Source organism: Mandrillus leucophaeus, unplaced genomic scaffold, assembly GCF_000951045.1.
Source record: "Mandrillus leucophaeus isolate KB7577 unplaced genomic scaffold, Mleu.le_1.0 Scaffold771, whole genome shotgun sequence".
Taxonomy (NCBI): Eukaryota; Metazoa; Chordata; class Mammalia; order Primates; family Cercopithecidae; genus Mandrillus; species Mandrillus leucophaeus.
Window position 1 is genome coordinate 873,933 of NW_012108375.1, and position 26,178 is coordinate 900,110.

At 34.4% G+C, this 26,178-nt stretch overlaps 1 protein-coding gene across 1 annotated transcript in view; it reads left to right on the top strand.

Annotated features, from left to right (window-relative positions):
• ADAMTS6 (ADAM metallopeptidase with thrombospondin type 1 motif, 6) overlaps positions 1-26,178 on the top strand; it is a 336,516-nt gene that overhangs the window by 189,120 nt on the left and 121,218 nt on the right. The window contains exons 10-11 of the mRNA XM_011966761.1: positions 1,659-1,805; positions 10,392-10,533. Of these exons, the coding sequence (XP_011822151.1) occupies positions 1,659-1,805; positions 10,392-10,533 (289 nt within the window). The remainder of the gene's footprint in view (positions 1-1,658; positions 1,806-10,391; positions 10,534-26,178) is intronic.

Sequence of the window (26,178 nt, forward strand, 5' to 3'; positions counted from 1 at the left end):
TATATTTTTTTTTTTTGAGACAGAGCCTTGCTCTGTCACCCTGGCTATGGTATAGTGGTACGATCTCAGCTCACTGCAACCTCTGCCTTCTGGGTTCAAGTGATTCTCATGTCTCAGCCTCCTGAGTAGCTGGAACTACAGGTGTGCACCACCACCCCCGGCTAATTTTTTCTGTATCTTTAGTAGAGGGTTTCACCATGTTGGCTAGACTGGTCTCGAGCTCCTGACCTCAGATGATCCTCCCGCCTCAGCCCTACAAAGTGCTGGGATTACAGGTGTGAGCCACTGGGCCCGGCCTATGCGGACATATTATATGTCTTTATTATAACTCTTTTAATGTTGTACTTATGAAAGTCAATTAATTCTGCTTCCTAAGCATGTCTCAAACCTAATTCTACCTGTTTATCCAGCACCCTTGTTCAGATCAACATCAGTTCTCAGTTGGTAATGATCTTCTGACTACTCCCCTGGCTCCATTCTCTTCCTACTTCAGTATCTCCACCATGGAGTTACTATAATTACTTGTCTAATAGACAGATCAATTCCATATTCCCTGACTCAGAAATCTTCAGTTGCTCTTACTTACAAATCTTCCCTGTTTCTATGCTGCCAAGAGGACTGATATTAATATTTACTTTTATTAATTATCTTGTACTTAACTATTCCCAACTACCTTTCCAGATTTTTTCTCCAGCAACTATCCTCATCTATTTTATACTCTAGTGACATTTTCTTGGACACATATCATGGTGCACTTACTAGAATATATGTCATAACAGACACATAAATTTATTTTCTTAGTAATATTCAACCTAAACTTCTGGTTACTTGTGAAGAAAGGTTAAAACGTATATGTAATCTGTATTACACATACATTGTATAAACACACACACACATATAGGGTATGTAGTGGGTATATCCTTTTCAGGAAAACATTTTTATTGTAAAAATGTGTTTTTAGATCACATTGTTAGCACTAAGCATGGCTATATAACACAGGAAAAAAATGACAAAATATTTTTAAAATGAAGGAGGCCACAATAAAGAAAAACCATAATCCTTAACTATATCTATGGTTTTCAAAAAGGCGTTTTGAAACACACATACAAACGACTACAAATTACATGTGTGTTAAATTATCTTTTATTAATATTAATAAGAAAAAGGACTTCTGTATTTGGCCTATAACCTAAAACTCAACTGATCATAGCTATCTTCTTATAATTCTCTTTTGGATTCAGCATAGTGAGGTAGGATGAACACTAACATCTTAAAAGGTAGGTTCTGCTAACAGTTCCAACACTGACAAACTGTGTGATCTTTAGCAGGTTGTTTATCTTTGCTAAATCTGTTTTATAATTTATAAAGTAAGAATTGATATGTAATATATTCGGCTCAAGGAGACATTGAAACGTGTGATAACAGGTGAGAGTATGTGACTACATTTAAAGAGATTTAGACATGTGTTGTATCACTGAAGTATTCTTTATTCCTTAGTCTCTTTAATTTTAATCCTAAATTTCTTTAGAGGATATGGCCTATCCTGATGGAAGGCATATGTTGATAAGGCTAATAAATGGCCAAACAAGGAAATAAGGGATGTGTTGGTTTTTTTTTTTTAAATTTATTTTTTCTATGTTTCTTCCTCATTAAAACAGTTTTGGTATGAACCATGATGGAATTGGAAATTCTTGTGGGACGAAAGGTCATGAAGCAGCAAAACTTATGGCAGCTCACATTACTGCGAATACCAATCCTTTTTCCTGGTCTGCGTGCAGTCGAGACTACATCACCAGCTTTCTAGAGTAAGTAATCTCTGGAGAGTGATGATAAATTGCTCCAGAAGTAAGCCACTGGTAGAAGCCTAATATGTAGTGCTTTCAACTTTGCATAATGAGTAACTTTTATAGGGCCTACTGATATTTCAACTGTTTCTTAAATACTTTAATATATCATTGTGGCAATTTTTTTTCTTCATATAGAATTTATAGAATAGAGGAAGTGGAGCAAGGATATAAGTGGGACTGATGGTGTGAGTGTTACAATTGTTTAATAAATGGGACACAATTTCAGAAAGCATTCAGATTTGCATGATTTAATAGTACATAGGCCAAACTTATGTTCAGTGATTACATATTTTATTTTGTCAGTGAAAAAACTGAGTTCTATAGGAGAGCCAAAGTATCTAATAGTAACAAACAACAACAAAAAATAACAAAACACCAAGGAAATGAACACTTTGAAAAAAATATTTGTTTTTGAAAATGTATTAAGCGATCCATTTTTCTGCAGTTTGAGAACTTTTTGGTCCTTTAATGTATATTCCAAGAGTCTGGTTATTTAAATGTGAAGAATACAAATTAGCTCAGGTATAAGCATGTTAAGGAAATCAGATGTTCTTCTACATCTCACTTGCATAGGGCTTGAGGAGTGTACTTTGGAAACTGATAGACTTGGGTCTCACTTCTAAGTGCGTGTTCCTTAACTTTTCTAATCTTCAGTGTCCTAAGTTGTTAAATGAAGTTAAGTCATACTGTTTATGTCATCAGGTGTTATATATGTAATTATGTGTCATGCTATAATGTATATAAAATATATAACAGACATTCTTTAAATTGTAAATATTATTTTAAATAATATCAAGATTTCAGTGCTTTATTGCTTTACCATGATTTTTAACTCTTTTGTGCCATTTTTTTTTCCTTGGGGAAGAGAAATTAAATACTCTGTGAAAAAGTAAGGTATACATAAAGTACAGACCAGCAATGGAAATTCTTCTTAAAAATTGGCTCTGTTCAAAGTTTATATTAAAACAATTATATTGTAAAATTTTAAAAATTCAAACAGGTTACATACGGTAACATTATTTATTAAAATTTCCTTCATATCTACTAATAGCCAGAGCATATATTTTGAAAACTATGGTTAGATATTTTTAAAAGGTCACAAACAAGAGACTTTAAATTACCTAGCACAATGCTTTATTAAAAAACAAATCAAAAGATAAATGTTTAAAATGAGCTCTTTTAAATTAATGTAATAATAAAGTTGAAGGAATTTGAAATTTATTTGAGAAGGTGGTTCTTCTGATAACCATATTATAACCTAATAACTTTTAATCTTAGTAACAGAAGAGTATAAGATTATACTTGCCTACGGTGAAAACTGATTGAAGTGCTATAAAGGTAGACCACAGAGCATTTGTAAGATATCTTTTGGTTGTTCTTAATACAAAGCACTAGCAATATCACGTTCTAAGATGTTTTTAATGAGATCGTTTACCTAAAACATTTTTGAAGATCTGCTCTCCCTAGACATCAAGTCAGATCTGGAATTTCTCCCTTGACTTGGCTTATGTTTTTATAATGGAGTATTAATGTCCATCACCAGAAAGACAAACTGTGTAACATGCTCAGGATTCCTGTGCATTTCTGATGGTTGCTCTTATCTTGTTGTTTTCGTTGTTGTTGCTGTTGTTGTTATTGCTTTTGTACCGTTTTCTTTTCTCCTTTATCTTGTTTCTGTCCCATTGGCTATATTGCACAGCTCATTTGCTAGTACCATCTCTGTATACTAAATACAAGGACCAGTTGTGATCTCCTGTCAGATCTTGTCTACTTGAAACCATATTGAGGCTAAGACACTCCAAAAGAGAATCCTTAAATTGCTGGTAAAATACAGTTTAAAAATCACCACTGGTTTGGTGAGGGACATAAAAGTATTACTAGTTTCAATAAAGTGTTCCATTGAATTAATTAAAAGAATTGATCCAAAAAGCATTATTTAAGCCTTATTGCCTCTTTGCATTTTGTATGTGGAAGCATGATTAGTGTTGACAGGGTTCTAATGGGCTTATTTATCCTGTATTTTATAAAAATATTTCCATGTACATCCTCATGGGAATGCTCACAAAGTTAAAACTATTAATGAAAGATAGATGTGAAGCACAATGGGTAGAGACTTGGGGAAAACTTGGCTTTCCCTCCTCTTTAATAATAAAACTAAACAAATCTGATTATAATCTGACCAAGCAATAAAGGGTTTTTAAACACAAGGCTCTTTAAAAAGGTCAGTTCACCAGAGCACAAAGACATAACAGTAACTTTCTTGAATTTCTTTGTTCCTTTTTATTAATGCAGTGAACTTAATTGCTTTAACAGCTATGCGTGATATTTTTTAAAATCCAGTGCTATTTTGATCAGGGATTGAGGTTACATTTATGTTTTATAGTTGGCTCAAAAAGGCTCATAACATTTTATTTTAGCTTCTCTTCTCAAGAAAAAGAATCTTGAAAGATGAATTGTTTAGGAACTGCAGCCCAGCCAACAAAACGCATACCTTTCTCTACTTAGTAGCTGTATAGGCCAAAGATGATGGTGGATTTTAACAATGAGCTTTCTATGATTTATAGAGATTCACTATTCACTATGTTCAACTGAAAACGATTCCATGGCCAATAGAATACAAAGTCTCTCGTGTCATTCTAAAACACTAGGTGCTACTGATCAATCAGGAGTTTACCAACTCCCAATATTTTTTTTCAGATTTCTTAAACTCGGTGATTCAATAAGTGGTTCATGAATCGCCCAGAAGCCGTCCTGATTAAATAATAAAGAACCCATTTCCGTTAAAATGGACGTGTTATGCCAGCTTCTGATGTTTTCCGGCGACGGCTTTGCAGGTAGTGTCTTTCCTATCTGCCTGCGGGACTGATTTATTTATTTATTTAGAATATAGAGAAAGGTGAACCTGGTATTATGGCTCACACCCATTGATGACTATGGGCTAATTTACCAGGCAGTGGTAGACAGCCAGAAGTAATTTAAGCCAGTTTTTCGTACATTTTCCACCACTTAGCAATAGTACAGAATAATTTCATATAGTTTTCAAAAATTATGGGGGCTCTGTGAATCAACTCTTGCTCTATTAAAATTAAAGCCTGTTAACTTGTTTGAACTCTCAAAGATCCATAGCAAAATTTCCTACAGTTCCAAATTAAATACAGAGTAGACATTTTCACAGAAAGGATGGAAGCTGAACGTATTAAAAGAAGCAATGTTACGATCAGAGTTGACCTAGGAGGAAAGGTGACTGTGGAGCTACAAGAGAAGTGATATAAGATGAGCAAGATGACCAAAGCACTCACATTTCCTCTCTAGCAATGACCTTCGAAAGTCAACATCAGGCTGCTATATAAAAAACAATCTTTATAGATGAAACCTTTTTAAATAAATGTAGAATCTAAGAGCTTGGCAAAACAGGTTTCTCCTCCTTCTGTTTATCTGATACATTTGGGGAACCTTGCTCTAATCATAATAACTTTGATAAGTCGTAATTATATATAGGGGGAAAAGGGTAAACCACTCTTAATACGGTATTTGTGTCTTGAAAGCTTCAAGCTCAGTTATATTAAGGGTGAGAGAGAAAGATTTGCCTTAGAAGGCAGTACGTTGTTAGCTTCATTGAGAAGACTGACAAAGCAGTTTATGAGAATATAGTATGTAAGATGGTTGACTTACTATAGATGATATCAACCCAATTCTGTTTTGCTTAATTTATGAATCAGCACAACTTAGTGGAATAAAAATAGGAGGTGGCATTAAGTGTTAACTTTTTGTTGTTGTTGTTGTTAAGAGACTGTTAAGATATGTACAGGGTTATAGAGAAAGATTTATTTTTTAGATTGACCCACTGTATTATGGACTAAAAGTTTCTATTTTATGGTATAACTGTTTTAGTGAAAATACATCTAAAATCACAATTAGGAGTATATCCTAATGTGTTCTGGAAACAAAGCCATGAATGCATATTTTACATAGGAATCTACATTTTTGCTGAAGACCGAACTCTAACTCATATTCCTATATTCAAGGCTAATTTTTGGACTATGCAAATAAGACCTCTCTAAATTAGAAGTAGAATTCATAAAATATGACTTTCTCATCATGCTGCAAACATTTTGGGAAATGTAAATATACTTTGATTTACTATGAATTTCATAATCAAGGGAGAAGTATATTCTGAAACTAATGCATTTTTTTGCTTGGTCTTAGAAGCATAAACAAAAATAGAGGCTAGGAATTCAATAATTATCTGTGTTGCTGTAGATATTAACTAGGGTTTGGCTTTTTAGTTGTGATTATATGCTGCTAGGAAAATAATCACAGGTCTACTTTTTATATGTACAATTTTGCTCTGACAAGTACATGTTTAATAATGTTGTAACTACATATCATAGATGGAGACTATTCTACATTTGATAATGAGTGAGGTTCATGTTTTCTGACTGGAAAAATTTGCATATTACACCAACATGCAAACCATCTATGTTTAAAATTATTATTTGATGAGAAGATTTGTATATAGTATCACTACAGTACTATTATAATTTTGATAGTAGCATAAATAACACTGGACATTGTAAGAATTGTATAGTTATATCTCCATTAGCTAGAACCCTAGATTAAATAAAAATTTCCCATAAATTTCAATTTTTTAAAAAAACGAGATAATTACAAAATATAAGACAACAACTTATATCTAATATTTTATGAAAGGAGATGTTAGGTTGGCGCAAAAGTAATTGTGGTTTTTACCATTAAAGTAATTGCAAAGCCACAATTACTTTTGCACCAACCTAATAGATTTACACATTTATACCAGGGAACATACAAAAAGTGTTCATATCAGCATAATTTGCAATTCTTAGAAATTGGAAATAACCCAGATATTTATTAGTAGAGGAATTATAAATAATTGTGACATACTTATAAGTGGAATATTAAAGAACAATAAAAATGAACTGGCTACAATTACATTTACACACATCAACATAAAAGTATCTCATATTCACGATATTGAGCAAAAGAATAAAGTCACAAAAGACTACCCACAGTATGACTACTTTTATATAGAGTCTCAAAACAGGCAGATGAATAATAATTAGACAGTAAAATTATTAAGCAAAGCAAGGAAATTATTATTATAAAAAGTCAGAATAGTAGTTACCTTTGGGGGTGGGGGGAAATGAGGGCTATTACTGGAATAAAGCACTTGAGAATTTTCATAGGAAAAAAAAATAAGGAAAAGCACTCCCAGGGTTAAATATACATTGCTCGCATCTATGTCTTCCACCTCTGTACCTGTATCTGTAATATTTCATAATGGTAATTGATGACTCAGAGGCATGAAAATATCCAGAATTATTTTAAGAATTAATTAGTAACTAATAATTATTGTCTATAGACTTTAGTTACTTGAACATAGCAGGAAAGTAGCAGACAAATTTTGGTTAACATAGTGCAAAAAGCATTTTTCTTGCTTAACCCTTAGTTAAGAATTCAAATATAGGCCGGATGCAGTGGTTCATGCCTATAATCCCGGCACTTTGGGAGGCTAAGGCAGGAGGATCTCTTGAGACCAGGAGTTCTAGACCAGCCTGGGCAAGATGGTGAGACTCACTATCTACAAAAGATACAAAAATTAGCCAGGCATGGTGGCACGTGCCTCTGGTCCTAGCTCCTCGGGAGACTGAGGTGGGAGGATCACTTGAGCCCAGTAGTTCAAGGCTGAAGTTAGGTGTGATCATGTCACTTCACTCCAGCCTGGGTGACACAGCGAGACCCCATCTTAAAACAAAATAAAAGAATTAAAACAGGAAAACGATCCCATCCCTCAAATATTTAAATCAAGGTTTTACTGTATATACCAGATATGGTTACTAGAAGGAAAATGTACTACACATGTAGTAAACATGCATTGAAATGTACAGACAATTTAAATCCACCTTGCAGATATATCCCCACATTTGCTTTACTGGCAGACACTTGACTTGTAAGCCTTGCTAATTTGTACAAATATAACCAAATCCATTTCAAAAGTCCTTTGTTTATTCCGTGTTTCTAAATACTGGTTCATTTTTAAAGATCCATATGGTTTTCCTTTATGTTTTATTTCATATGGTGTTTTATTCTTCTGTAAAAATATACTGGAAAAGGAGAACAAGACTTGTCTAGACTACATTAATACAAAGCAATAGGTGCTTCCAAAGAACTAAAACAAAAACACACGTTTGGGATAAACTTTCTTAGAAGAGTTTTGACCACAGGTGTGTGCAGTTCATGGCATTCTTGGTGGTGTGAAGGCCATTGCAGTTGTCCTCTGGTTTGGTAGTTTTTAAAGAACATGAACCATGATTAGAAGCCCACTAATATTAATATATTGAAACAATAATTTTAGATGAAGCAATTATTCTTGCTTCCTGCTGGGTTAAGTCAGTTTCCAATTTGCCATCAGAAAAGAATTTTTTCCTCAGGATATCTATTCTTAAACTCTTCTTTGGAGTCCACACAGTTCTTTCTCTGATTCTGGGTTAATTTTATGTATTACTAAAAGTAATTATTTTAAAATTTAAATAAAATAAGTTGGTGTCACCAAAAGCTGGTGTCACTTAGGTGAATATATCCTACACTTTTTTGATTATGTCATTGTAAATATTTTTTGCCTATTGGATACCTACTCCAGTACACAATTTAAAATAAATATTTTCTATAAAAAATATTTATAGTAGTGCGTAACTTGTTATTTTATTTTTATTACATATTTAATTCCTTTCATAAAGGTGTTTATAATTTTATTGTCAATAGAAATGAAACAGATATTTTAGAAGAAAGTTGGGGAATTAAACTACTAATTCAGTTATCTCACCAATATCCATATTATCAAAATGGTTCTTTTCCCATTATACTATTCAAATATGACCTCTTTGTCATTAACCTTAATATATAATTTAAAATTTACTAGTAGCATTACATTTGCCTAAAGTTTGCATATCCATATAGATTAAAGATATATTACTTAATAAAACCAAAAAAGCATTCTATTTAAAAAATTCATCTAGAGGTAATTTTTCTTGCTGAGGTACATGTTAATTTCTAAAAGTATAATAAAAAGGAAATAAAAAAGTGTTCTGTTATGAAAACTGGATAGCTGGGTGAAAAAAGATTGTTCTTTTTTAGTTAGATACCTTGAGCAGTGACAAACGAAATGATTGTAGTAGCCAATGGTAAAATCCATCTGTATTAGTACCATACTTAATATTCCATCTAAATATTTCTTATTGATTAAAAAATTAGGAGGGCATGAATGAAAGGAGAAGGATATAAAGAAGACAGTAGTCTGTCTCTTTCATCTTTAACTCTATATCACCTTAGGAATAGTATGGTTCAGTTTTTAAAAGGTATTAATTTGCTGCTGTGTGGGAACATACCTTTTTATATAACAAATTGACTTTGACATGTTAAGAATATAAGAAACTTTTAAGTGAATAGGAAAGTGATTGTTATGCATAGTTCTTTCTTAGTTATCTATAAATGAAAAATTGTACTGTCCTAAATAACAGTTGAGGAACTTCTACTTGTGAAATTATTTTCCTTTGGCAAAGTGGATGGAAAAGATTTGGGAAAAAAAAAACAAAACACAAGTGCTGGCACAATGGACAGGAATGTTGGAAAAAATTTTTAAATGTTGGCATAGGAATTCTTTAAAAATTCTAACTTACTCACATGTGAAATGAAAGTAAAAAAGCATCTGTCCTATTTTATGCACACTGACTAAATAAAAATGAGCAATTATATTTAGCAAAGTTTAAAGCTTTTTAAACTAAGGTATTCTGTCTGGGTTTTGGCGACCTTTATGTTATTTGTTCCACTGAATTAAAATATTATGTTTGAGTGCAGGCATAGCTTGAAACGTAGAAATTATACAAAGAAGAGAACATTCTCTTTTCCAATTCTGATGATCCTAGATGAAATATGAAATTTTTGAGAGACTAAACACTTCTAATATATTTGAGAGGAAAACTTTGGTCCTTGGCCTCATCTGTCATTCAACCCATTTATTAGTGAAATATTTCAAGAACCTATGGACATGCCTTAACACAACATCTATTGTTCTGCCCAAGGTGGAACTATATAAATTAGGTCTTTAAGGATTATAACCATAATTATTTTTTAAAAATTTTCTGCATTTCATGTTTTTAATTCTACTACCAGATGTGGTTATATTTTGAATGAAAACAAACAAGAAGCTTAGAGCAATATGAAATTCTGTTTTGATTCCTTGAGAAATTAGTTTAAATCAAGGCCAACATGACATTTTCAGATTGTTGTCTGAAATGATTTTATTGTGTCTTGGTGCTGAAATGAATTATTTGGAGCTCTTATTCAGGTTTCAGTAAAGCTATTCTGTTCTGTCATGTGATTATTTATTGGGAGAATGTATTGTTTTTCATGCATCAAGTTATTAAAACAAAGCTCAACACATGGTTTCATAATTGTGCCTGAAATAGTCCATAGAGTACCTAATTTCCTTTGATCCTTTATGTTGAACAGTTCAGGCCGTGGTACTTGCCTTGATAATGAGCCTCCCAAGCGTGACTTTCTTTATCCAGCTGTGGCCCCAGGTCAGGTGTATGATGCTGATGAGCAATGTCGTTTCCAGTATGGAGCAACCTCCCGCCAATGTAAATATGGGGTAAGAAGTCTTCATCCTTATGTTTCATCATTTATATGTGTTCTTCCATGACACAGATGTTAAGATAGAATTATGATGAATGTCATTTCCCTCTAGCAATATCTTTAATTTAAATATAGCTTTTGACACTGCAGTTTTTCTGATATCATATTTATAATATTTTTTCTAAATGTTTCAATAATCCTAAGTTAAGCACATTACAGATTTCTTGTGAGGGATGCAGGTAGAATTTTAGTAATTCTTAATGTGTTTTTTCTTTAAATCTTAAATTTATGATGCCAACTTTATTTCGTCTTTTGAAATATTATGGCTTTAAAATCCCTCTACATGCCACTTTTCTGATACTCTTATAATTGAGCTAAAGGAAATTTTTACATTAGCTAGACGGCTTTGCTTTTATTCATACTTGATAGTACGAAGTCACTTCATGTTGCTTCATCCACTGCCCACATTCCAACACCACAACCAAGCAGGAACAAGATGACATTAGCTCAAGTAGTGAAACAAGGAAAATTGCTATGGAAGAAAAAAATGTAGGCATCATAATTTACTCTGCATGTCTGCCTTAAAAAGAAGTCACAGTGTCTACATCAGAAAATGAATACAAATTCTTTTTAAGTTTCACAGAGCAAGATTTTAGTGGACATGTTCATATTAAGAACATAATATAAGCATAGTGAATGAAAAAATGGGTTAATATATCAAATTGCTTACCAAAAAAATTCAGATTTAAAAAATAAGTTGAAAGCTTGATTTCTTTTTCTTTTTCTTTTTCCTTTTTTTTTTTTTTTTTTTTTTTTTGAGACAGTCTTGCTCTGTCACCCAGGCTGAAATTCAGGGGTGCTCTTGGCTCACTGCAACCTCTGTCTCCTGGGTTCAAGCGATTCTCCTGCCTCAGCCTCCTGAGTAGCTGGGAATACAGGTGTGCACCATCATGCCTAGCTAATTTTTGTATTTTTAGTGGAGACGGGATTTTGCCATTTTGGCCAGGCTGGTCTCAAACTCCTGGCCTCAAGTGATCCACCCACCTTGGCCTCCCAAAGAGCTAGGATTATAGGCGTGAGCCACCATGCCCCACCTGATTTCTATTTTTATGCAAATAATCTTTTAAATCCTGTTTTAGAAATAATAATAATTAAGTATTAGGGTGGTATTGTACTGTATCATTGTACTGTATGTATCCTCTTTGGGTACAGAATAAAGGGAAGTGTTTTCTTAAATATCTCTTGGATGACAAGTGTATTATTATTATTCTTGTTAGGCTTTAGCAGCATATTTCTGCACTAGATTTAAAGATTGTGTGTGATTATATGGATATGTAGAACCTTGTGTAAAACTTTGGCTTATCCTTAATCTTATTTTGTATGGTTCTAGTTTCTTTTGTTCTTAGGTTGTTTGTTTCAATAAAAGTCAGTCAAACTTTAACCATAGTCTTTCTATATATACTTACGGATTAATACATTGAAATTCATGACCAAATGCACTTAGAAAATTTCTGTTAGATTATTCATATCCATGTCTCTCATTTCTTTGTTAGCAAGTGAAATAATCTATATTTTTGGTTTCTATTGGAAACTGGATTTTAACTCCACCTGCAAATTTCTACATTAGATAATTTATATTATCAGTTTTGTAGAATCTATGGCTACAGGATACAGTCTTTTTCTCTCTCAAATAAATTAATAAAAATTTGACTTAATTCTTCTTGCTATATCTATATATCTAATTCAGTTCAGACTAATTGATTTGAAATGAGATGAACAATACAAAATTACATATTTTTACTTTATGTTCCTGATATTCTGCTTTTACATTCTTTTTATTTGAGATGGAGTTTTGCTCTGTCACCCAAGCTGGAGTGCAGTGGCACAATTTTGGCTCACTACAACCTCCACCTCTTGGGTTCAAGAGAGTCTCTCACCTCAGCCTCTGAGTAGCTGGGATTACCGGCATGTGCCACCACACCTGGCTGTTTTGTATTTTTAGTAGAGATGGGGTTTCACCATGTTGGCCAGGCTGATCTTGAACTCCTGACCTCAAGTGATCAGCCTGCCTCGGCCTCCCAAAGTGTTGGGATTACCGGCGTGAGCTACTGTGTCTTAATATGTTTTGTTTATAAATACTTCTGTAATGGTACAAAATAAAATTGGAGAACTGAGAAAGACATTAGCATCTTACAAACCTATACAATTTTAAGTATTTTATCATGAATCCTTTTCACTTTGATTTGTAGCAAAATAATGGTTTCCCTAGATTCATATGAAAATGCTTGTGTTATTTTTTTAAGTGCTATATGTTACTAACAAAGTATATTGAGTCATAACTGATTCTTTACAATCACTCCCACCTCTGAACTTGTATCAGTTTACACAAACCTACACTGGTTTATATCTGGTGAATCCCTAAAGTTTTAAACAATTCTAAATACTACTTTGGAAAACAATAGTGGTTTCAAAGTTCAGAGTCCAGTGGGTAAGCAAATCATATTTCAGATGGTAGCTGAAGGGAAAAACAAACCAGCCCTGATTTAGGTAGCTGTCTGAGTATAGCATGCTGAAATGAACACTAAATACACTTGCTGTAGACTTAGGAGAACACTTTGGAATTTTTGAGAGGGGATACATCTGGTATTGAAAAATCATGAAATGATTCCTCTTTCAACTAGCAGATCTCTCATGATGTCAGGAAAGATTTTAAAGAACTACAGAATGGGCTGGGCGTGGTGGCTCACCCTGTAATCCCAGCACTTTGGGAGGCCGAGGTGGGTGGATCATGAGGTCAGGAAATCGAGACCGTCCTGGCTAACATGGTGAAACCTCATCTGTACTAAAAGTACAAAAATTAGCCGGTGTGTTGACGCGCGCCTTCCAGCTACTCAGGAGGCTGAGGCAGGGGAATCACTTGAACCTGGGAAGTGGAGGTTGCAGTGAGCCAAGATCGTGCCACTGCACTCCAATCCAGCCTGGGCTACAGCGGGACACTTGGTCTAAAAGAAAAAAAAAAAAAAAAAAAAAAAGAACTATCGAAGGATCTATACTGCAGAAGTGATCAGCTTTCCATCTCTTCCACTTGGCCATGAAGTAGTCATTGCTGGGTTACCAGTGATTACATCTGTAGTTAAGAAAAATCTTGCCTGAATTCTTAGTGAGTAGGTTCATTAATATACATGTTAGTTATGTTTGGAAATTTACATGAAAATTTTTCTGTTTTATTTTACTCATGGCAACATTTTTCATATTATTCTTGCATATCATCTATTCTTATTTTTCAGGTGTTATTAAAATTCCAATAGAAGTTGTGAGGAGGTTGTAATGGCTATGAATACAAAGAGCAAAACTGTACAGTACAATATACAGAGTAATATAGTTGTATAATGCAGTAATCTATAAATGATGTATAGTTTCTGGTATTTATGTAGTGACTTTTTTCTGAACTACTTCAGACTGAGTTGATAAAAATCGTAATTATTGGCCAGGCACGTTGGCTCATACCTGTAATCCCAGTACTTTGGGAGCCCGAAGCAGGTGGATCACCTGAGGTTGGGAGTTTGAGACCAGCCTGACCAATGTGGAGAACCCTGTCTCTACTAAAAATACAAAATTAGCCAGGCGTAGTGGCACATGCCTGTAATCCCAGCTACTCGGGAGGCTGAGGCTGGAGAATTGCTTCAACCCAAGAGGTGAGGGTTGCAATGAGCTGAGATCGTGCCACTGCACTCCAGCCTGGGCAACAAGAGTGAAACTCCATCTAAAAAACAAACAAACAAATCATAATTATTATATAATATTTTATAGGTGAGGAAACTAAAAATACAGAATGTGATATACCTACTCCAAAGTAAAATAAATAAAGTCCTAATTGATGTCAGTTCTCTTTTCTATTAGGAGTAGTAATTATGTTAATGAAGCAAAGGTGGCAGATGTATTTTGTTTCACAAGACACTTGTTATTAAATTTTTATCAGGTAATGTCTGTTACTAAAAATCTTCTCGAAAGTCCCTATCTTGTCCTAGTCTTTTTTGGGAGAGAGGTGGTCAGGAGATCTTCTCTAAAGTCATTTTTTAGGGTCATAAGTTATCAGATGTCTGAAACTCTGAGTCCTGGATTTGAGTGAATTTCTTTTCTTTCACCTTATATAAAAAAATAGGATGTCTTCAAGGTAAAATACAAGTACGGACAAGTAGCCTGAAAAGCTAGATTCTTACTAGATCATCTAAAAATATCTGCTAGCTCTGTTGTAGGTTTCTAAGGGGACTTGGATAATTCCTGGATGAAAATACATTGCAAATAAAACAGCAGTATCAGTATGTCCAAGAAATGTTTCTTTCCCTTTTTAGAGTAACAAGCTCTTTCCTGTAAAACTCTGGAGAATCTGTTGTCTCACTTTTCTTCCATTTTCCATTAATCTCCTCTTTTATTAGAAAGGAATACAAAAACTGAATTAACAAAAAGCATATTGCAGTAATAACAATAAGTTTAAACTTAGGAAGGAAGTCACTAATGAACCTATATAATGTAGGGGCCGTAGGTGATCTTTTGACTGCTTCCCAAAAGGCATAGATTAATTTAAGGCTCAGCCTCAGCTTTAGCTCTTTATTTCTTTATTCTGTCACTTAAATCATATCTCAAATATTGTTTTCCAGTACACTTAATGGTTCAGTATAGGTTAACAATATCCAGTACATAATTTACTATTGATTATTAAGAGCTGATTGTTCATCTACAGGTAGATTGAAGGCCACAAAATCAAAGAAATTTTATAGACATCATAGATTGGTTTATTTATGGGAAATTTTTATTGTCTATGAAGTTTGTCACTGTTTACATAGACTTAAGAGTTAGCACATAAATGCATAATAGTGTGTTGTACATGTTGCTGCTTATTTTAAATGTAGAACTGAAGAATCAGTAGATCATATATCCTGAACCATAAATGGGATGATCTAGTACATGGTGTCATGATGGATGGAACAGCATATTTTTATCAGAATATTTTAAATAAAAAAAATCTGTTCACCATAAACTATTACCTATGACCTAGAATTGACCATTAATAGATTTTACTCAGTCTTGGGCACTTTTTTTCAGTGAACAGCAGCCAGGTTGTTCTTGTAAACTTCAGATAGCAAGAGGGTATGACAAGCATGCAAATTGTCTTTTATTTACCTGGCACATGACATTCAATAAATGTTTTCATTTCCTCTATGAACCTCTGTAATCTATGATAACATTTCTGTATAGATGATAATGCTGGTACTGCTTTAGGAGAATCTGAACCTTTTGTACTTTGGGGAGCATGTTAAGATACTCCAAGGCACACATACTGACTCAATTTCACTCTTCAGTCTCAGCTCAAATGCCAGTTTTTCTTCAGACAGGCCTTCCGTCTGATCATTCCCTATTAAAAAGGCTTTCCCCAGTTACTCTGTTTCACATTATACTGTTTATTTCTTTCATAGCACTTTTAAAATCCATAATCATGTTGCTTATTTGGTTACTTATTAAATGTGATCATGTAAATGAGGCCTTTTCTAACAACATTACTTAATATTGTACATCCACATGCACACACACAGACTTTCTATCATTTTCCTTGCCTTATATTTCTCCTTAATATTTATAAATTTCTGACATACTATTTTACATGTTTATCTTGCTTATTACTGTTTTCCCCACTGGAAAGTATTTTTCTTGGGGGTAGATATTTTGTCTGTTTCATTCACAGCTATATCCCCAGTGACTAGAACAGTGCCTGGCCCATGGTAGGTGCTCAGTTAATACTTGTTGAATGAATAAGCTGATAATTATCATGGGAGTGTAATTGCCATGAGGGGAAGGATTCCACCTGACTTGTTTATGGCTATTTGTATAGTGACTAGCTCAATGCCTGGCTCATATGGGAACTCAATAAATATTTGATAAATAAATGAGTGAGAAGAGTTATCTGGTGAAGAGAGTGGGGAGAGGACTGTTGTGAAGACCCTGAGCCTGTGTATTTGAAGAGCTGAGAGAAAGCCACTGTGCCCAGTGCTCTCAAATAAACACTACACAGAAGAAACAGGAGAAAAAGGTAGAAGCCAAGTGTAACTGCACCTTATAGGCTACGTTAAGTTTTTATCTTAAAAGCAGCAAGAAACTATTGAAGTATTTTTAATGGATGAGACCAAGAGATGCGCAGAAAATAACAGAATTTCTAAGGCATATTATGTCTTAGGAAACAAATTTAATTCTGTAATCTGGAAAACCCAAGTTAGAAAATTAAAGGCTTTTGTAAAGTGATCTATGATGTCCTCTTTTCCCTTTTCTCTTGCCCTCCAAACACACCCTACGCAGAGTACTAAAACAGCTCTGCCACTAATGATTCTCCAGTGTAGCAATGTCCTTACTTTTCTAGGTAAATATAAATTTATTCTTTTTATACTAGAGGGTGCTCATAACTCTGAAATGGGATGAATGGAGGTGTTTATGTGTAAAGGTGTGTGGGCTCCATAATTTTGATTTAAGATTGAAGAATCCCAGTGTGTTGTAGTGGAACATAAAAGAACTTGTAAAAAGAGATTATGACATAACTTTAAGACTTCTCATTAATTTTGACTGTATTTATGGCCATTGTTATATTTTACTTACAGATCACCAAACTTGAAAGTTTTCTCTTCTACTTACCTCAATTAGATGATTAATGATAGAATAATCTACAAGTGGTTGAGTACCGTATTTGTCCCAAATTTTAAGTGATAAGAGACTTTTAGGATTTATTATTAGAAATAAAGATCAAAAGAGTAAATATAGATATAAATTCGGATTAATTTATAGTAAGAAATCTAGCCACATAGTTTATATTCATTCAATTCTATTGAAATCTGCATACTTTCTCACCGAAACAAACCTACCTGGTAGGCCAATTTATTATTGAAAACTTATTCGGTAAGCATTGAATAAAAATATGGGGTACTACATAGATTATTTCCTTAACATATTAATTAATAACTATAATAATAATGCCATCAAGCTATGCCTACCTGAATGTAGCTCTTTGATGTCAGGGTAACTGCTAGAGACAAGATAGTTGAGTTCTCTGATCAGGGTATCCTTCCCCTGGAGAGTATTTAATAAAAAACAACATACTTTGTCTCTCAGACTCATGCTTACTCCCTTTTGTTTATTATTTTATCACCACCAATTAAATAAGATTCAGTCATTACATTATTATTGAGAATAATTCTTTCATATAATTGTATGTTAGTTGTACGAGTCTTGGGGGTATCACTGGTCACCTATGCAACTTTTTTAAGAGATACAGACAACTTGGGAGAGGATAGCAAGGAAATACTGAGAAGTACGTATAAGGGAACGAGAAAATGAGTTTGAGTAACCTGTAAAAAAGAAAGCTAAATGTTGGCCTCGAAACCATTTTCTGGTTTTGGAACGCTTATTACAGTTTGATTGCTAGTAACAAATTGTTCTGCTTCCCTACCAAGAGCATAAAATATCCCACAGTTGTCTTAATTTTTACAGCTGGATGGTTGTAGATTAGGTATTAGGAAGAATTTCAAGTTATTAAATATTGGAATGTTAAACTGAGAAAGATTATAGAATCACACTTTCTTTGAAGATTTTAAGGTAGTATAAATATTCTACAGTGTCGTTTGATACGGGCTTAGGGAATAAAAGGTATGTAATTATTTTAGCACCTCAATATTCTTTTGAAATCCAAACATATATTTATCAGGCATACACTTGACAAGAAGTTTATTTGATTTTTTTCTTAAATTCTAAGCTAAAATCATAAGTCCATGATCACTTGTATCTTTAAAGATTACTAGTTTTTACCCTGCATTTGCTTCTTAGAGGTTTTTTCTTTCTTTTCTTTTCTTTTTTTTTTTTTTTTTTTGACCATTTAGTCAGTTTTGAATACTTTTAAGTTGGTGATTACTTATATAAACGGGATTTGTGAATTAAGGGGTTTTTTTTAGTTTAATTTTTGTTTTTTTGCCTTTCTAAGATCTGTTGCACTTAAATTTCTTATTACCCGTAACATAGCAGGATTAAACTATTTAAGGCAAAAATAAGGGTACATTATCCTCTTTCTTCAGTTCGCTACTAAACACCTGGAACTAGGCCATAAGGTCACCATATGTTGGTTTTCAATTTTCCTTTGTGTGATCAAATGATAAGTAACCTTTCTAAGCACTGATGCTCCTTCCTGACCTTTAGGGCTTTGCTTTCCCTCTTTACCTTCAGGATCCTTTATTGCAAGCAGCTGTTGAGAGGTGTTACTGATAGGCTAATGTGGACAAAGAGGATGTTTCATATTTAGAATCAAGGACCCAACATGCATAGAATTTAGAGTTTCCCAAGGGCCGAAAATGTGCGCATGTCTCTTTTTTATTCTTTAAAGTTTATTTTTTAAAAAATTTTAAAGCCTGCCAGCAACTGTAAACCAACAATAAAATCCTAAGCTCCTCAACCAGCTGATATACCCCTGCCTTCCTTCTTGGCCAAGGTTACTCCAAAGTAAACCTGAAAATCTAGTTGAGGCCACGATGGGAAGGTGGGGTCAGACATACCTCATTATACCGTCCTCTCTTTGGAAGGCACAACTGACCAACATTATCATTAAAACAGAGATCTTAAGATTGATGAAACAGACTCTCTGTAGCAATAAGATACCAAATTCCAACCTGACTCTCGTATAGCATCACATGACAGATAGCAGGCCCTGAAAAAAATGGAAGAATTTTACCCTAAAATCTATTTATTTGGCATATGTTGAAGTGGCCCTGTAGAGCTGTCTCGTGTGGGGAGAATCCACATTCTGCAGAGAATCCCCTTCCCTTTCCAGGTCTTTTCCCTGATCCAGCAGAGAATTAACCTTTTTAAGTCTAATAAGAAACATTTACAAACTATTCTTTCTTGGAAGCCTGCTTACCTGGAGGCTTCATCTGCATAATACGAACCTTGGTTTTCACAATTCCTTATCTTAACCCAGACATTCTCTTCTATTGATTCCAGGTCTTTAGATAATAACTCTTTGAACCAATTGCCAATCAGAAAATCTTTTGCTCCACCTATGACCTGGAATTCCCCACCCCTTTAAACATATAAAACCAAGCTGTAGCCTGACCACCTTGGGCATATGTTCTTAGGATTTCCTGGGGCCCTGTCATGGGCTGTTGATGACTCATATTTGACCTAGAATAAATCTTGTCAAATATTTTACGGAGTTTGACTCTTTTTTGCAGACACAATAAAGACACCATTTTCTCTTCACATACTGCTTTCCTTAATGACATAATAATTATAAAATGATTTTGTACTTTTATGATGTCACCTCCTCCCCTTGTGTAAGCTGCTAATTTTAATTTTTCTCGGTAAATAGAAGAGCTTCTCTTCCCATTTTTTAGTCTGCTTTAACATATATAGTTTCTTAAAAATAATGAAAACATTAGAAAAGGTAATTCTAACATTTTTTAGAAATTATAAAGAGTCTTTGTGAAATAATCATTGTATTATCAAAAAAGCCCTGGTTTAGTTCTTTACAAGGTTATTTTCTGCATATCAGGTAAGTTATTTTACATTAGATGATTACTATAAAACTCTGTTTTCTAAATATACTTTTATTATCCACTTATATTTGTTAATATTTTAAATTATTATTAATACTTGCAAATAGTGTTGTTCATTTCAAAACTCAAGTAAACCGAAAATCTGTGAATTGATATTAAAATATTAAATAAGTAGGAATATTTTTAAATGTCTTGTTTCTTGGAAGACCATGAAACACTTTTGTGAAATATGTTAACAGTATCTTTTTAAAATCCACACAGAAGTGTTGATATTACATTTAGAAGTCCCAGTAGTAATAATGCATAAGTTGACTCCTAAACTCATATACTGAGTGAATATGTTATAAATTAGTACATAATAGTTATAATTTGGAGATATTGGCCGTTAAAATCAAAGTAAAAAATAGGAGGGTATTAAGTTTAGTGAGGTTTTATATTTTATTGGAATACAAAAGCAAACCATTACTAATCAGCCTTAATTGGCCAGTGCCATTATTCAGTTCTATTACATTTAAGAGAAATGGGAAAGTAGCTTAGGTGTGTGGTGATTATCTTGGACACTGATTATCGAGCAGAGCTGATTCAAATCTATATCTAGTTAGAATTGAAACAAATTGCTAAATTTTTCTGAACCTAAAGTTTCTCACATTTTCTAAAGAGATTACCATGATGAATAAATGAGACACAAATATGAATATGCCTGGCATACTAGTTGATAGTATACCCTGAAAAAAAACATTAGTTCCTTTCTTTTATTCCTGCCTACAACATCCCTGCTAAGTGATCATGAAATGTGTGCTGAAGTAGCTACAGTGATAGGGATTCAGTTTTGTAGTTCATCATGGTTCACTCTGACTTTTGGAAGATTATTCTATATATAGAACTGAAATCTGCTGCCTCTAGCTTTTACGCATTGATTGAACTGACTTCTTTTCTAGGTTGACCTGCACATTTTTTTCCCCAGTCATTTATAAAATTGACTTTCTAAACTGCAGGAAAATAGTTCCAGTTTCAACAACAGGACAAACAGTAAACACAATCATTCCTTCAGGTATGAAAACAAAAATGCTAGATAAAATAAAACTAATAAACTCAACTAAATTTAGTTCATTTAGCTACAACATGTGATAAGAAGGGACATAGGAACAACTGAGGAATGATGCCAGTATAATGCATGAGCCTTGTTTTTTTCATGTGTGATTGTTTCCTAGAATATTAATGATTTGAAGTTATCAGGCAAGCTTTCTCATATTTAAAGAAATAGTCGATAGCATTAAAGACTCTTAGGCCTACAGAAAGGTCTTTTTTTAATTGGACATGTTGGTTTACTTAGTGGCTTTATTTCCAAAACACTAAGCTTTCTATTGCAGCCATGAGGGCAGATGAAGAAACTGTGAAGATACACATCGTTTGTATCATTTGTGTTATAGTTTAAAAGATGATTGATAAAGCTAAAGTCTGGATCCAATTCTTAATTTTTATGAAAGTGGTCTCTATTGGAGGCAAATGTCCTCCAAAGCCAATGTCTCTAAGAAGGAAGCATTAAAAACCAGAGGTTAAGGCTGCAAAGGATCAGCTGATTGGGATGCTGGGAACAAATGCCAGCAGAGATTTAACTGTGCAAATGCTTTAATGAGGCAAAAAATGGCACCCATAAGAAACTGAAGCCCCAGGCTTGTGCCTCACATAAGAAGAAAGTAAAACCGTATAAAGCCTACATGGTGCTGATCAAATAAATCAACATGACAAATTGATTCAGTGAAAACCTTGGGATGTGTGATAGAAATAAATGAAGATGCACTTCTGCAATTCAAGAGGCACAGAATACACAAAGAAAAAGTAATGTTCACTGAAGATAAGCTTGAATACAAAAATACAACACAAGGAAACAATCCACCATGAAGTTGACAGGTTAGGAAAATTAATGACCCAAGACAAAAAGATACGGAAATATCGAAGACAGGTTAAGAAATAGGTGATTGAAATGAGAAGGTGTAATGCAAGTTGAATAGGAGCTTTAGAAGAAAAAGTAGGAAAGATACACATTAAAAGAGATAACTAATAGTTTTTTAGAATCAAAGAAAGACATAGAAATTAGAGCATGAATCTCAAGTAGATAAATAGAAAGAACACTTAGATACAGTAATGAAGCCCAGGCAGAGTGACTCACGCCTGTAATCCCAAGCACTTTGGTAGGCCAAGGCCGGTGGATCATCAGAGGTCAGGAGTTCAAGACCAGCCTGGACAACATGGTGAAACCCCTCTACTAAAAATACAAAAATTAGCCAGGCGTGGTGGCAGGTGCCTATAATCCCAGCTACTCAGGAGGCTGAGGCAGGAGAATCACTTGAACCCAGGAGGCAGGGGTTGCAGTGAGACAAGATGGCACCACTTCACTCCAGCCTGTGCAACAGAATGAGACTTTGTCTCAAAAAAAAAAAAAAAAAAAATACGGTGATGAAATTGTCCTAAAGCAGACAGAAAAAATATTGAAAGCAACAAGAGAGACTATAAAGATCTGGTGCGGTGGCTCATGCCTGTTATCCCAGTGTTTTGAGAGACTGAGGCAGGAGGATTCCTTGAGCACAAGAGTTCAAGACCAGCTTGAGCAACATGGCAAAGCTCTGTGTCTACCAAAAAATACAAAAATTAGCTGAGCGTGTTGGCATGTGCTTGTAGTCGCAGCTACTTTGGGGGAATGAGGTGGAAGAATCACTTGAGCCTGGGAAGTCAAGGCTGCAGTGAGCGGTGTTCACACTACTACACTTCAGCCTGGGCTACAGAGTGAGACCCTGCCTCCAAAAAAAAAAAAAAGACTATAAAGAAGAAACAGCAGTTAGACCGACAAGTGACTTTTCATCAGCCTCCACAGAAGTCAAATGGCAATGAATTTTAACACCTTCAAATGCTAAGGTAAGATAAATGTCAGCCTACTATATTCAATTTAAATATCATTAAAAACGAGGATACAATTAAGATGTTCAGAAAAATAAGAAAAAGTGTCACTTACTAAATTAACTGCTAATGGATGTATGTCAAAAAGAAAGAAATTGGATTCAGAAGATAGTGGCAAGATATAAGAAGAAATTGGCATTAAAAGCATTGATAAACAAAACACACAGATACAACTAAACGAACATTGATTATCAAGTGTTGGGCAATGGAAAAAATGTTCAACATCACTAATCATCAGGGAAATGCAAATTAAAACCACAGTGAGATACCACCTTACTCCTGCAAGAATTGCCATTATTAAAAAGTCAAAAAACAACAGATGTTGGCATGGACGTGAGGCGAAGGGAACACTTACACATTGCTGATGGAAATGTAAATTAGTACCTCAATGGAAAATATAAAGGAGATTCCTTAAAGAGTTAAAAGTAGGTCTGCCATTCGATCTAGCAATCCCATTACTGGGTATCTACCCAGAGGAAAATACGTCATTATATGGAAAAGACTCTTGGACACGTATATTTATAGCAGCATAATTCACAATTGCAAAGATGTGGAACCAACCTAAGTGCCCATTGACTAATGAGTGGATAAAGAAACTGTGGTATATACATCTTGTGGAATACTACTTAGCCATTAAAAGATCAAAGTATATCTTTTGCGGCACCTTGGATGGAGCTGGAGGCCATTATTCTAAGTGAAGTAACACTGGAGTGGAAAACCAAACATTGTATGTTCTCACGTATAAGTGGGAGCTAAGCTATGAATATACAGAGGCATACAGAGTGATATAATGGACTTTAGAGACTCAAGGGGGAGGGTGGGAGGGGTCTAGAGATAAACTACACTTTAGGTACAGTGTACACTGCTCAGGTGAGAGGTGCACTAAAATCTCAAAATTCACCACAATATAATTCATCCATGTAACAAAAAACCACTTGTACCCCAAGCGTTACCGAAATAAAAAATTTTTTAAAAAGTCTTGGGCAGCGGGTCATTCAGAAACTTTTAGACTTTTGTAGGCAAGGAAAATTTCCCTCTAAAAACTAGCAGACAAGGATAGAGATGCCAATTCTTAATTTTGCCAGGAAGGAACATTTTGCAAAGCCTGCCATAAGCATGCAGACCCTGCCCTTGGGAATTTTACAGTCTACTGTAACACCAATAAAATAAAAAGATTACAACTTAACAAATAAGGACAGTCCATTAAAATAAAAAAAAAAGTTTTGTGGAAAAAAAAAAACTGTCCAGGCTTGGTGTGGTGGCTAACACCTGTAATCCCAACACTTTGGAAAGCCAAAGCAGGAGGATCTCTTGAGCCCAGGAGTTCGAGGTTGCAGTGAGACCTCAAAACTAAACAAGCACCTGTTCACATTGACATCATCCTTCTACTTTTGTCAAAGAATATTAAAAACTTTATCACAGAGCAATACCAATCCGTGCCATTTGGGCTACATGTCTGACTATAACCTACCTTTTCCTCTGAAGTGCCTGTGAATTCTAAGTGATTATTATTTTTTTATAAAACCAATATAATACCTGGTGCATAGCAGATTCTTGATAAATATTCTTGAATGCGTTGGGAAAATGCTATTACTTTTGTATTGCCAGGCATTCCTTCTAACTGATTAGAAGTTGACCCCATAACGTTAGAGATTCCAATTCAGATTTCCAGTGTCATATAACGGAAATGTCCTTTAGTGGCGACTGTGGGTAACTTCTCTCTCCTTCCTTAAACTCAAGAGCAAGCACAAAGACCCGAATTTCCCCTACAGAGTCTTCCCAAAACAACATTTAGGATTATCAAGGGGATTCTAACACGCAGGTGCTGATTTGTTAATTCACAGAGGTTATGAAACTAATCTTAATAAATCTTAACTTCTATCAGGATTCATGAGTATGTGAAAAGAACTAGAGCTAAGCTGGTGGATAGTAAAAAAAAAAAAAAAGAGAAAAAGAAAATCATTCTTTCTCACTATACTTCAACACCTCCTATATTTTATTTAGGGAAATCTGCCTACTATGATGGTTGCCATGCAAATTCCCCAAGAGGCAAACAATTTCAGCATGCATTTAACTTCATTAGAGCCTGGAACCTATCTATGTTAGGCTGTTTATTCAGCAGCTAATGTGCGTGTGCAAATGAAACTGACATACCTATGCAAATATATCATCCATGTTCTAGGATTTAGCAGTATAGAGAAAGAAGTGTATTTCTGAAAGTGTGAAATTGATCTCAAGTTCATTCAGGAACTGTACTTCTTGTTTACTTTGTATGAAATGAAATTTTCTTTTTATCTTTCAAGAGAGTATCCTTTTTAAAAAAAAAAAAAAGTAAAAAATCTTGGGAAACATTCCTAAATTGGCCATCAGTATCTTTCTTATTCAAGTTGAGATTCCAATTTCTAGAGCTATCTGAAAACTCTTCAGAGCCTTCTCCATGACTAGTTCTACATTTTGGGAGTATTCCTCAACATAGAATTCCACTCCCATAATTTAAACAGTGATTTCTGAGAAGTTAATGCGTTAATGAAATTTGAATCCCCAGGAGTCCACCAAGGTAACAAAATGCATTAGAAGTGGGGATCTAGTTTTCAAAATGCATCATTCTCTAAAAGTTAAGAGGGCTCTATTGTGAATCTTGAGATTAAGGTTTTGAAAAAAGTATCTTAAGCACCTGCTACTTTGGGTAGAGATTTTCAAGGCACTTTTGGAAAATAAAGTTTCTGTAACCTGACTAAATAGTGTGTTTTCCTGATAGATACGATAAGTATTGTCCTTTTCAATACTGGAACTTTCATTGCTAAGTTTTGTCTGAAGTAAACTTCAGGCTTCTTTTACCTTTGTCTAAAGTAAGAATGCAACCTAATAAAGATCACAAAAGATCAGGAGTATCATCCAGGACTATGGATGAAATTTTGTTGTTGTTGAGGCGGAGTCTCGCTCTGTCCTCCAGGCTGGAGTGCAGTGGGGATCTCGGCTCACTGCAAGTTCCGCCTCCCGGGTTCACGCCATTCTCCGGCCTCAGCCTCCCGAGTAGCTGGGGCTACAGGCGCCTGCCACTACGCCTGGCTAATTTTTTTGCATTTTTAGTAGAGACGGGGTTTCACTGTTAGCCAGGATGGTCT